Below are 12198 nucleotides of genomic sequence, written 5' to 3'. Positions count from 1 at the left end.
AGTTTAATAGATTCTATTAAAGATTCCAGTACCTATGGCATAAAGCCACAGGAGAGTTTACTATTTGTTTCTATATCATGATTCGAGTTAACGAAAGTATCAGCACAGTCTAAGAACACACCTAAGAGATTAAGCAATGTCAGCGTTACCATGACAAATGCAAAGATGATGAATTGATGACAAACAGAGCAGTGACAGTCCGCTGTCACATGCTAGTCATACTGTAAGACATGTTATTTCTTTGGCATAGTTCTGCTATGCTCAATAGTGGTATTTATCTGCAAGGCACACAATCACAGGATTCCAGACTGAAACATTGAATTGTGCCTAATAGAGGAAAAATCTAAAGTAAGCAGCGGCAGGCAATGTAAAAGGATACGTGAGCGCTGTTCATCCTCACCGTGTAGCACTAATGATTTGCAGTCAGCTTCATGACATCTGCTACCTAATTTTTCCTTCTAAACAGCCGTATGTATCATGGATACGTATCAAATATTTCAATAGATTTCACACTATGTGGGATTATTTCACAGAGAGAGAAAACTTACATGAAACAGAAGAAAAGTTTTGAGAATTCTTGTAAATGATGTCAAAACAAAAGCAAATCTATGGCTTGAGAAGCAGGGATCTCACCTGCCAATAAACTGCCCTTGATCACTTGCAAGAGGGTATCCTCCCAGCTGACTAGATGTGTGTAGAAAAAGAGATACTTGAAAGGGAAGAAAAAGTATCACACAGGTCACAGCAGCAGTCTCAACTGAACCCTCCGGGATTTCAACTAGTCTCGGCCTTGTCATCCTCTATGCAGCTTTCCACTCAGCCCAGAAAATGTCGATAGGAAAATGTTTGAGGGGCCTCTGGTGGAAATTTTTTCATTCTTTCTGCATCGACAGGATGCCAAATCAATATTTAGTTCCCACTAACAAGCTGCTCGAGGTCTCAGTAGAAAATATTGCAGAGAGTGCGGGAAGACACAGTAATAAACAGCTGTCTGACTGTGAGGAAAACATGAATTGACTGGAAGCAGGTCCATAGTAAAAGGTCACTGAAACCCATGAACTCTTCAGGTGTCCCTATCAACTACTGACTTTAAAGAGGAATCTGCTCCGAAGAGGGGGAGAGAATAGATCCTTGTATTCAGCATGTATGGCAGGCAGATAATTAATTTAGTCCATTTGCTAAGATTCTTCTTGCTTTTCCCCTCCAAATCATTGTTAACTCATTGCAGTACCAACCATTATAGCGGTGTTGAGATGTACAGATTACGTGCAGGAAATAATGTGACTTTTTCAGCAGCATTAATCAGAAACTTACTCTGTTCTATACTGATCACTCAATTGTTCTCTATCAAGGCACACCTTTTTGATCCATTAGCATTAGTAATTATTGCCGTTCTGTCACTGTTCTAAATGAGTATTGCACTAAAGCCCCATTGTATGAGCTGCTTTCATGACAAAAGGGCATAAAGGAGGAGGTGTGTGCCTAGTTCAATTACAAGCAACCATCATAACAAAGTTATTTTTATGTTTATAGACAGTTCACACTGTAAATGCATATGAGGTTTTCTCTTACTGAGATGGTTCCTACACTTCAGATATAATGAGGCAGATAAATAAAAACTAGCCTAAGTTTGCACGGTCAAACAATTAGGCAGGCAGTCTTAAAGGGGTACTCCGCCCCTAGACATCTTATCCCCTATCCAAAATATAGGGGATAAGATATCAGATCGCCGCGGTCCCGCTGCTGGGGAGCCCTGAGATATAGTCAAAATAACTCATGCTGTTGGGATATATAGATTTTTTACAGTATATCAGATGGCTTACTGTATGCCAAACTTTTGTTTTATGCCCCCATTTTAGTGAGACCATGCCAGTCACCTAGAAAGCCATGCCCACTTGCTAAACAAAAATGTGGTGCAAGTCCTGAAAGCCATTTTTTTTTACTCAGTTTTACTCGGCACTCCCAGGCCTCAGCCAACATATGTCAAGTATTACAAGTGAGAAACTGACAGCCGTTTCACAGAATCCGTACAAAAAATCTGCAACAAATTACAGTACAAAACTGCTGAGGAAAACAATCACATTATAAGGCCTGTTGAAATCTGCAGTATAATCTACATGAAACACATGATTGAAATCTATTATCTGTGTTTGGACAGCAGAAATTAGTTTGAGATTGTTTTAACATGTATTTTCTGCAGGGTCGTCAACAGGGTGGGCTCATAAGTGTTTTGCGTGGTTTTACATAAGTCTGCAGGTGCAGCTATTGTAAGCAGGGCTGTGGAGTCAAATTTGTTAAAGCGTACCTGTCAGATCACACAAAAAAATAAAAATAAATTGTTACTCAGTACCTAATCCTAAACATGCACATCTATTTTTATGACTATCACCTATATTTATTATACAAATACCTCTCTTCATTAGCTCACAGTGTTAGAAATCCTCTTAGGTGAAGGGGGCGTGGGAGGTGATTGGTGTGTCTGCTCATGCAGCCTTGTCCATGAGTTATCTCTTGTCCATGACATATGGACAACCCTGATGCTGCTGCTGGACTCGTTAGTGTCCCAGTAGGTATAGGGACCCCCGGTGGTGGTATTTTCAGGAGTCATTTTCTTTATTAAATATTCAAAAATGTTTAAACAACCATGTTACAAAAGGTCTTTAATTTTCATTGGTAACAACAAATAAAAAGATTTTGGACTGACCGTGCCCATTTAAGTCACACAGTCTTGAGTGAACTGGGTAGAAATATAGGGACTATATTTTACAATAAAAATTTTATAGAATATGCATATTGTAAAATCAATATAGTAGAGGCATAGCTTGCTGTATAATTAGTTTCAAAGCCTTATTTTACTACAGTGAATCTGTTATTACTAAATCAGTCAGAAAAGACAGAGTATAGAAAAAAGTACTGACTCTACAGGCCTGATTGGAAGTGTCTTTGTGGAGAAGGAACACTACATTACATCTACAACAGTACATATGTTTCAGTTCTGCTTTATGCTGACAATTGATGGCAAAAACCTACATTGTTTATCAGTAAAAGTTCTATAAAACCATAAGTTAAAAAAACAAAAAACTTATCAAGAACCTTTTTTTTTTTTTTTATATATATAAGTCTTGTCTTTAATTCAGCAGACTTCTGTTATTCTATATGAAAAAAAAAATATTGCTATTAGTTTACTTTAGCCTGAGGTATGACTGTTTCTCTACATACTCCTGAGAAGCCTGCTGCACTCCAGTGTTTTTTGCCTTTACTGTAGCTTGGCTTGACTAAAACACACACACACATATCTCCCCTCTGCACTGCAGACAGTTGTCAACAGCATTAGGCAGACAAGGTTAACTCCGTAATCAAATATAGATATAGACCTGAATGCTGGAGTGGCTGGCTGCTGACAGCATGGGACTGAGCGCCGAGCAATGCCATTGTTGATGTAGTGAACCTCTACAGCCTGCCTGGTCTTTGCCAAGGCACTGTTATCACACTTTTTTTTGTTTAGCTCAGGGGGTTTTAGCATAAAAAGCTGATGTTACATAGTGAATAGAAATTCATGCTATGTGGCCCAAAAATATTAGCACATGTTAAAGATTTTTTTTTCTTTTTAGGAACTACACCATACCTTGTTTTTATGTTGCAGGTTTGTCCCCAGTAAGACCTATGGTAAAAAAATGCACACAATCTTTGCAAACAAGTGCCTTTAAATATGGCATTGTAATGCAGTTTTCGATAGAAGCATTTCCTAAAACTATTCAATAAAAAAAATTATTTAGGTGCTTCCACCATTTTACTCCAATGGAGCTGTGATACATTTTTCATCTCTCATAAAGGAAAACCAAACATAAAATACACAAAAAAAGAGCTCAGCAACTCTTCCATGATTTTCATTGTTTTGTTATATGCTAGATGTTAGATCTTGTTTCAAACTAAAATCTTCTAAACGTGTTTTAATAGATCAGTAATTTTGCCCTTGCCTATTTTGTGGCTAATCCAAAACAAATGGGCACTATCTAAAAATCTAAAGAACACTGGTGGAAGCCTTGACGGCGAACCGGTGTTGGGGTCCGACGTGCTGCATGAGTATGTGTCACTGATTAGGCAACTGTTCCTCTCATTTGCTTTGGTAAATACATTACGTTGCTCCCTAGCAGACCTACATGTGAATAGTGAGGTTTCTCGCCTCCACATTAGTAGGTCCCTTGTACCTTGCTGAGTGGAACAATTGCTGATTCTATGGTTGTTGATTTTTCACTTTTGGGAACATGTGCAATATCCCCTGGCAACTGCCTTAATTACCTAAGTGTTCACATTGCTTACATCTATGAACGCTGCACCTTCTTGCAGCTTTATAGATAGCATTAGTCACTTTATGTATATTTGCACTCCCTTCTCCTATGTTTACATACTCCATGTGTCTAGCGGTCAGAATTTTTCTGCTTGTTGCTGTCTCTTTTAAATGATTTTATGTATTTTGTGTCTAATGAAGGATTATGAATTTCATTATATTTGACTGTTCTGGTGTGTTTTTGGTTATCTATTCTGTGGCATATTTGCCTATACACCTTCAATAGCCATTGGTTGAGAACTATTTTACAGATTTCAGGCATCCATAAATATGCATGCTTGTCTTGTCTGAACATGCATGCCTTATTAATTGAGAAAGGAATAAGCAACTGCCATACTTTCTACTTTGTATGGTGAAAACAAAGGATTGCCCATGCTAAAATTCAACATACCAGACCCTTCTTTTCCAAGGCATATACCATTAGGGAGGAGCTAGAACGACTCCATACACATAAGACCATAGATTTGTGTGTATGCGTACATAAGGACAGCTGTTTGTAGAGGGACTCTTTTCACTACCCACTACCCATACCTTTTATTAATACTATGGTTTCTCACATGGAAAAAATCTAATGGTAACATTTCTTAAAACAAAGTATGCTTTAAGAAAATCCTTGAAGAAATCCTTCAGAAAAAAAACCTTAAATGGACACTGTCCGATACAAAAACTTTTGATATGTTGTAAAGCATGCAAAACCAATATGTTTTGCAATTGTTTTCATAAGAACATTTTCAGTATTTCCTACTGAAAAAGCAACTGCCCCCTTGCCTGCTTGGACACATACTATTCCTGCTGTGTCCATGCGTCATCACCTATGTCATGGACACACTTCCTTGATTGACAGCTGTGAGCACAGGGCTCACAGCTGGAGGAAAAATCCTGCCACTGTCAGCTTGTGTCCCGCTACTGTCAGTGAGGACATGCTGGGAGTTGTAGTTTTGCTAATGCTAGGGGAGATGTGAGCAGACAGCATACTGAGGGAGGGGCGGAGACCTGCAGAGTGAGGCCACGCCCCCTCCCTTTGAGAGGAATTCAGAATAGTGAGCTACATTAAAAGTAATGAAAAAATAAATAAAAGTGCTAGACACATAGAAATAAGATGTACATAGTCAGGATTAGGATATATTTTTTTGTTGGATCTGACGGGTACGCTTTAAATCCAGCATAAATTACATATAAATGGGTAAATGTCAAATACTCTGGAATAGTGACCATAGAAATGTAGATAAAATTATTATGCTTTATTTATTTTTTTTTATTCAGTAGGTTTTCTGCTTTTGCACATTATATAACAATTTAGTGCTTGGAACGTGTTGAATTACTATATCTGTATTATTGGATGCTGGATTTCACTTTATGCAGTGTATATAACTATACGTGTAAATTATATACTGAAAGAAATGAATTTAGTATGAAATGTGTAAATGTCTTTAAAACAAATAAAAAATCCACTTAGGAGCATTTCCAATACCTGTCCTTCAAGAAGCTTCACAATATGGTTCATCCATTCTTTATCATACTCTACTGACCGCTTCACGTTTGCCATTTCCTAATGGGAGGAAAGGAGACACAATAATTTATGACAGGTTTATGAAAGCATTATGGACATAGAACAAAAGAGCACATTGCGTTTAAAACACCTTGCATCAGAAGTGACCAGAGTGCTCCATGGATACATTACACATCCTTATTTTGCTAATAACAAGGAACAATCAATATCCTTGTATCTTCTATAAATGCATGAAATTGGTTGCATGGATAAGGGCCAGTTTTACCCAGTCTACATAAAGGTTGTGGGACATGTTCCTTAAAATGCTGAGCCATCCAGCTTTCCATTACATTAATTACACACCAGCAGTAAAAACACTGTACTGCACTATGGTTCTATGTATCAGTTTATGGAAAGGAATACAGCGATATGTGAATATGTGATGACTTAGAACTTGGGATGTCTTCCACTATAAGCTTTTTACATATAATGGACAAAAGTATTTGTTAGTCTACCAGGGGTGTGGAAATTTATTGAAAAACTACTTGTCCACGGGACTAAAACGGAGCAAAATCTACTTGTCCCTCATGACGATCCACTTGTGCTGGCCAATTTTTGCTTTTACACTCGCTCATTTTTCCTCCTCACCCTATAATAGCCATGGATAACTACTATAATGATACCTTTTAATTTTTCCATAACATTTGCTCCGGAACAAAAAAAATAAAAATATCGGTGAAGTGAAATTGTAATAGTAAAAGATAATTTTGCAAATTTAGTGGTTTTCTTTTCTACGCCATTTACCTTGTGGTTGAACTAACATGTTATATTGATACTTTAGGCCGGACTGATTACAGCAATACCATTTTTGTAGAGTTTCTGTCATGTTTTACTAATTAAAAAAAAAATTCAAAACTTTTTCGAATTTTTTGTATTGCCCGTTTCTGACCCTTGTAACTTTTTTTTTTTTTAAATATCTTTCAAATACAAGGCTGTATAAGGGCCAATTTTTTTTGCGCCATAATCTGTTTTTTGTATCGGTTACATTTTGGTATTGATCTAACTTTTTAGGGACTATTCACACGTACAGTATTCTGCGCAGATTTGATGCACAGGATTTTATGCTGCAGATTTCAATGTAAACTGAATGACTTGAAATCCTGCTCACCAGATATGCGCAGAATACTGTACATGTGAATAGACCCTTAATAGCTCTTTTTCTGGGATATTTTAAAAATTATTTAGCAATTCTGTGGTTTGGTATATTTTTTTTTTACATTTACGCTATTTGCCGTACTGGATACATAATGTTATATTTTAATACTTCGTACAGTTCCGCACGCAGCGATACCAAATATGTTTATTTTTATTATGTTTACATGTTTTTATATAGGAAGAGAGGGTGATTTGAACTTTTAATATTGAAGGGGTTAATGTGTGTCTTTAAAACATTTATTAAAACTTTTTTTTTTTTTTACTTTATTAGTCCCTTAGTGGACTTTTAGGAGGAATCATTAGATTATTCATACAGATCAATAGAGTTCTATTGAACTCCATTGATCTGTGCGCTCTGTGATCCATTGATAGAGCCTGGCTGGACTAGGCTCTATCAATGACAAAGCCACAGACACCAGGGAACAGAGGCTACCTCTATAGTGGTAAAATCTCACTGAACCTTATCACTTATTTGAAATATAACAACCATATTCCCCAATAAATCAAACAACACAATAGTAGACAGTACAGGACATCCATCTTAACACTAAAAATGTTCCTAGCAAGAACAAATGGGTCCAACACGTTTCACCTATGCAATTAAAAGCGCATCAGAGACAAAAGAGCGGGACTGTAAAAGCACTGGCTAAATATAGATCATCTATGATAAGAAGACAAGCCCAAAATACAAGATGTAGTAATAGTCATTGAAAAGGATATAACAAGTATTAAAGACCAGCCTCCTACAGAACCACTCACTTAAAGCCTTACACTGGGGTGATAGTTATTATACTTAAACTAACAAACATCAACAAAGTTTTTTTTGTTTAGTTTTTAAAATTTCTATTTCAATTATACCAACAAGACCAAGAAAAAGGCAAATACAAAATAGAACATGAAATGTTATAATCTTAATAAGCCATATCCAGTTAATGTACTTACCTCTTCATCTGGCGCCTCAAGTATATCACTGAGATCAGAGTGTGAGATGTTGAGGATGCTAGCTGCTAGTGACTGGGCTCTGTGTACAGACTGTTTGGATGGACCACTTTCAGACTCTTGCAAAAGCTTGACTTGTCTAATATGACTTCTAATTTCACATACATCCACTTGAAGTTCTTTTGCCAAGTTCTTTTTTTAAAGTAGATTAAAAAAAAGGGTTTTAGTTTTTGAGGAGAAGATCCTTTACACTCACCAATTCATTAATGCCTTAAATATCTTCTCTTTTAAAAAATTGCCCTTAAAGGGGTACTCCTGTGGAAAACTTTTTATTTGAAATCAACTGGTGCCAGAAAGCTAAACAGATTTGTAAATTACTTCTATTAAAAAATCTTAATCCTTCCAGTACTTTTTAGGGGCTGTACTACAGAGGAAATTTTTTTATTTTTGGATTTCTCTTATGTCATGACCACAGTGCTCTCTGCTGACCTCTGCTGTCCATTTTATGAACTGTACAGAGCAGCATATGTTTGTTATGGGGATTTTCTCCTGCTCTGGATAGTTCCTAAAATGGACAGCAGAGGTCAGCAGAGAGCACCGTGGTCGTTATAAAAGAGAAATCTAAAAAGAAAAACATTTCCTCTGTAGTATACAGCCCCTAAAAAGTACGAAAAAGATTAAGAATTTTTAATAGAAGTAATTTACAAATCTGTTTAACTTTCTGGAACCAGTTGATTAAAAAAAAAAAGTTTTCCACGGGAGTATCCCTTTAAAGCCAACATCTATTATCCCCTACCTATTGTTGACTTACTGTGTTATATATCACCCACTGCATAGATTGCAAGTTTGTTTTGGACATAATTCTCTTTAATTTATATATAAATGCTCAGCCCTTTTTTCTTTTCCTATTCTTTTGAGTCATGTACTAAAGTACTATATAATGAAAATGTTATATAATATATTCAGGTTATAAATAAAAGATAATGGCCCTGATTTACTATTGTAAACCCGACCTGTTTTGCCGTGCTGTGTGCAGAATTTGGCACATTACACCACAAATTGTATCTGTGTCAGAATTTGCTCAAGAAAAAAAAAAAAATCAAAAAACAGACCACTCCATTTTACTTAGAAAACCTGAAAAAGCGTGAGGCCATCTGGAAAAAAGGGGGCATGGTTGCCAAATGGGGGCGTGTCCCTGAAGTTTTAGAAAAATCACAGACATATTTACTAAGGTTTCTATAGAAAATGGGGTACATTTGAGCTCTGGAAAACCCCACATTTGAGAGCAGGTGTAAAAAAAGCAAAATGTAGGGCAACATTAATAAATACCTGTCAGGAATCAAAACCCCACAAATAAAACATCATTGGCCCTGATTTACAGTGTAAATATACAGTGGGGAAAATTTATTATTGTAGATTCACCAACTTCTGGCATAATTTGTGTAAAAACTGACTTACATAATTTTTGCCTCATTTATTATGTGTTTCAAAATTTTTTAGACACTTTTGCCCCTCTTTCGAGAAAGGCTGTGGCTTTATTTTAGTAATTTTTTTCAGTGTTTTCCAAACACAGGACTATGCAGCAGGACCTTAAAGGGGTACTCTGCCCCTAGACATATTATCCCCTATCCAGTGTCCAGACCCCCCACGATTTCCGGGCTAGCACCTTGGTGTTCTGAATATGGGTTCTGCCAGCCGTGGTTGTGAATTCACACCACACACCGCCCCCTCAATTCATGTCTATGGGAGGGGGCTTGATGGCTGTGGTCGCTCATCATGCCCCCTCCCATAGACCTGAATGGAGGGGGGCGAGGCGTTATAACTATGGCCTCCCAATCAGACATCTTATACCCTATCCTTTGTATAGGGGATAAGATGTCTGGGGAAGAGTACCCCTTTAAATTAGAGCCGTCAATAACACTCAAGTAATCTCATCCACATTCTTAAATTGTAAACGGCTCCACGGCTTTGACCTGTACAGAATATACAGGGGTAGTTAGCCATCCTAGCCCTGTCTCTAAATATTCTCGCCAAGGGTAGAAATGATATTTGGTGCCACCCCTTCACAAACAAAGCACAGGAACAGAGCCCCCATTAGAATACCTTACAATAGGAAAATAATAATAATTAGAGACAGAGACACGAGATTGGGTAATTAGGTCACGGTTTTATTAGGGATAAAAAAAGATGGGTAAACAAAACTTCACCATTACATAACTTTAGTTTTAAACAAAATCAGTTTTGTTCAAGCAGCAGATCAGTAAACTAAGTTCACCAAGCATTTTAACTGGGCAATAAAAACACCATGAATAAAAAAATGTGAAAAAAGAAAAAGGGGAGGGAAAAGGGACACTGTTTCAAGGTGCCGCAAGGATTAAAAGGGCACCAAGGCTTAAAGGGGTACTCCAGTAGAAAACATATATATATATATATATATATATATATATATATATATTTTTTTTTTTATATAGTTAATCAACTGGTGCCTGAAAGTTAAACAGATCTGTAAATCAATTCTATATAAAAACATTCATCTTTCCAGTACTTATCAGCTGCTGTATACTACAGAGGAAGTTCTTTTCTTTTTTAATTTCTTTTCTGTCTGACCACAGTGCTCTCTGACACCTCTGCCCATGTCAGGAACCGTCCTGAGCAGGACTCGACAGTTCATGACATGGATAGAGGTGTCAGCAGAGAGCACTGTGGTCAGACAGAAGAAAAAAAAAAAAACTTCCTGTGGATCATACAGTAATTGATAAGTAATGGAAGGATTAAGATTTTTTTTTTTTAAATAAGTAATTTACAAACCTGTTTAACTTTCTGGCACCAGTTGGTTTAAAATAAATAAATAAATAAATAAATACAATGTTCCACCTGAGTACCCTTTTAAATCAGCTTTCAGATTCCTGCCCCAGCCAGCGGAACCAATCAAAAAATCCGGCAGCGATCAGAGCGAACACAATGGGGAAGGGGGGTGTTGGAGTGAGCAGTAACTAACGAACCAAGGGGGACCTGTTCCCGTGTGCACCTGGACCCTATTCAGGTTGGCGTGTCCCTGACATTCTATTACATTATTATACTTATTTTCCTTTCTGAGGAGGTTTGTTGTTTTATTTTAATATATTAGTATGTTCTATACATTAGTTTCCCTGCCATAACAAAATAAATATGAATAACAAAGTACTAATGCACAGACTTGTCAAAAAGCTAGAAGGTTGTAGTAGCTGACCAACACAAAAATGTTTTCACCAAAAATTTACAGCAGTCTTACCTGGAACCTATGGGAAAGTTATCTCTATTCTTAGTCTTAAAATACTACTAATACATTTTTAATAGCCAATTTCTGTGAACAAAGAGTTGCTTTAGGTAAATCAGCAGTCATGTGTCATGGACAGACTACCTTGACTTGAGCAGTTTAATAATGAGGCTTTCAGCCATTAAGACATTTACTGTATATTATGTTCTGTTCCTGGTGCACGCATCAGTAACCATATGCCAAACGTGAACAGTGAGTATTCAGCTACTGGCTTCATTCATTAAAATCCACAGTGTGTGTTATTCTGTTTACAGTCTAATAGATATTCACTGTCATTGTTCAGGCTTCTGATTCAATTTGCCTAAATACCAGCTGCAGAGTAATCCTGATGGAGATTAAGTTAATTTATCACCAATATCTACTGTGGAGTATCATCTGTAATAAAAGTCTTCCCTCTGCCTCACAGAGGTGACACACTAGTTTTGCTTTTACAATAAAGACAGTGCAAAGTGATTATGTTCTAGCTTTAAATTCTTATTACAGTTTAGAGCCTGCATATTGTCAATGGGCTTTCAACAGATGCCACTAGAACAGCTTGGACAAACATTTGTTTCTTTTACTTTACTCTTAAAGATATTATGTACAAACCCATAGACAAAAAAATAATCCTGACACTTCTTTTGTGTCTCTTTTTTTCTTTGTTCTTCAGCCATTCCCCTGTCCTATACCTTTTATATTATGCATTACTGCTTTAAAGAGGTACTCCGCCCCTACACATCTTATCCCCTATCCAAAGGATAGGGGATAAGATGTCAGTACGCCACGGTCCCGCTGCTGGGGAGCCCCGGGATCCCTGCTGCGGCACTGCACTATCATTATTGCACAGAGCGAGTTCGCTCTGTGCGTAATGACGGGCAATACAGGGGACGGAGCTGTGTGACGTCATGGCTC

The 12198-nt window shown here is 37.1% G+C and overlaps 1 protein-coding gene across 5 annotated transcripts in view; it reads right to left on the bottom strand.

Moving 5' to 3' along the window:
* The window catches only part of CNTLN (centlein), a 419445-nt gene that overhangs the window by 24031 nt on the left and 383216 nt on the right, over positions 1-12198 (bottom strand). For all 5 annotated transcript variants that reach the window (XM_056552149.1, XM_056552148.1, XM_056552151.1 and 2 more), the window contains 2 exons: positions 7995-8183; positions 5820-5897 (listed from right to left, as the gene is read on the bottom strand). In XM_056552149.1, the coding sequence (XP_056408124.1) occupies positions 5820-5897; positions 7995-8183 (267 nt within the window). The remainder of the gene's footprint in view (positions 1-5819; positions 5898-7994; positions 8184-12198) is intronic.

Source organism: Hyla sarda, chromosome 1 (genome assembly GCF_029499605.1).
Source record: "Hyla sarda isolate aHylSar1 chromosome 1, aHylSar1.hap1, whole genome shotgun sequence".
NCBI classification, from domain to species: domain Eukaryota; kingdom Metazoa; phylum Chordata; class Amphibia; order Anura; family Hylidae; genus Hyla; species Hyla sarda.
The sequence above is the reverse complement of the archived record's forward strand: the minus strand, read 5'-3'. Positions and strand labels throughout refer to the sequence as shown.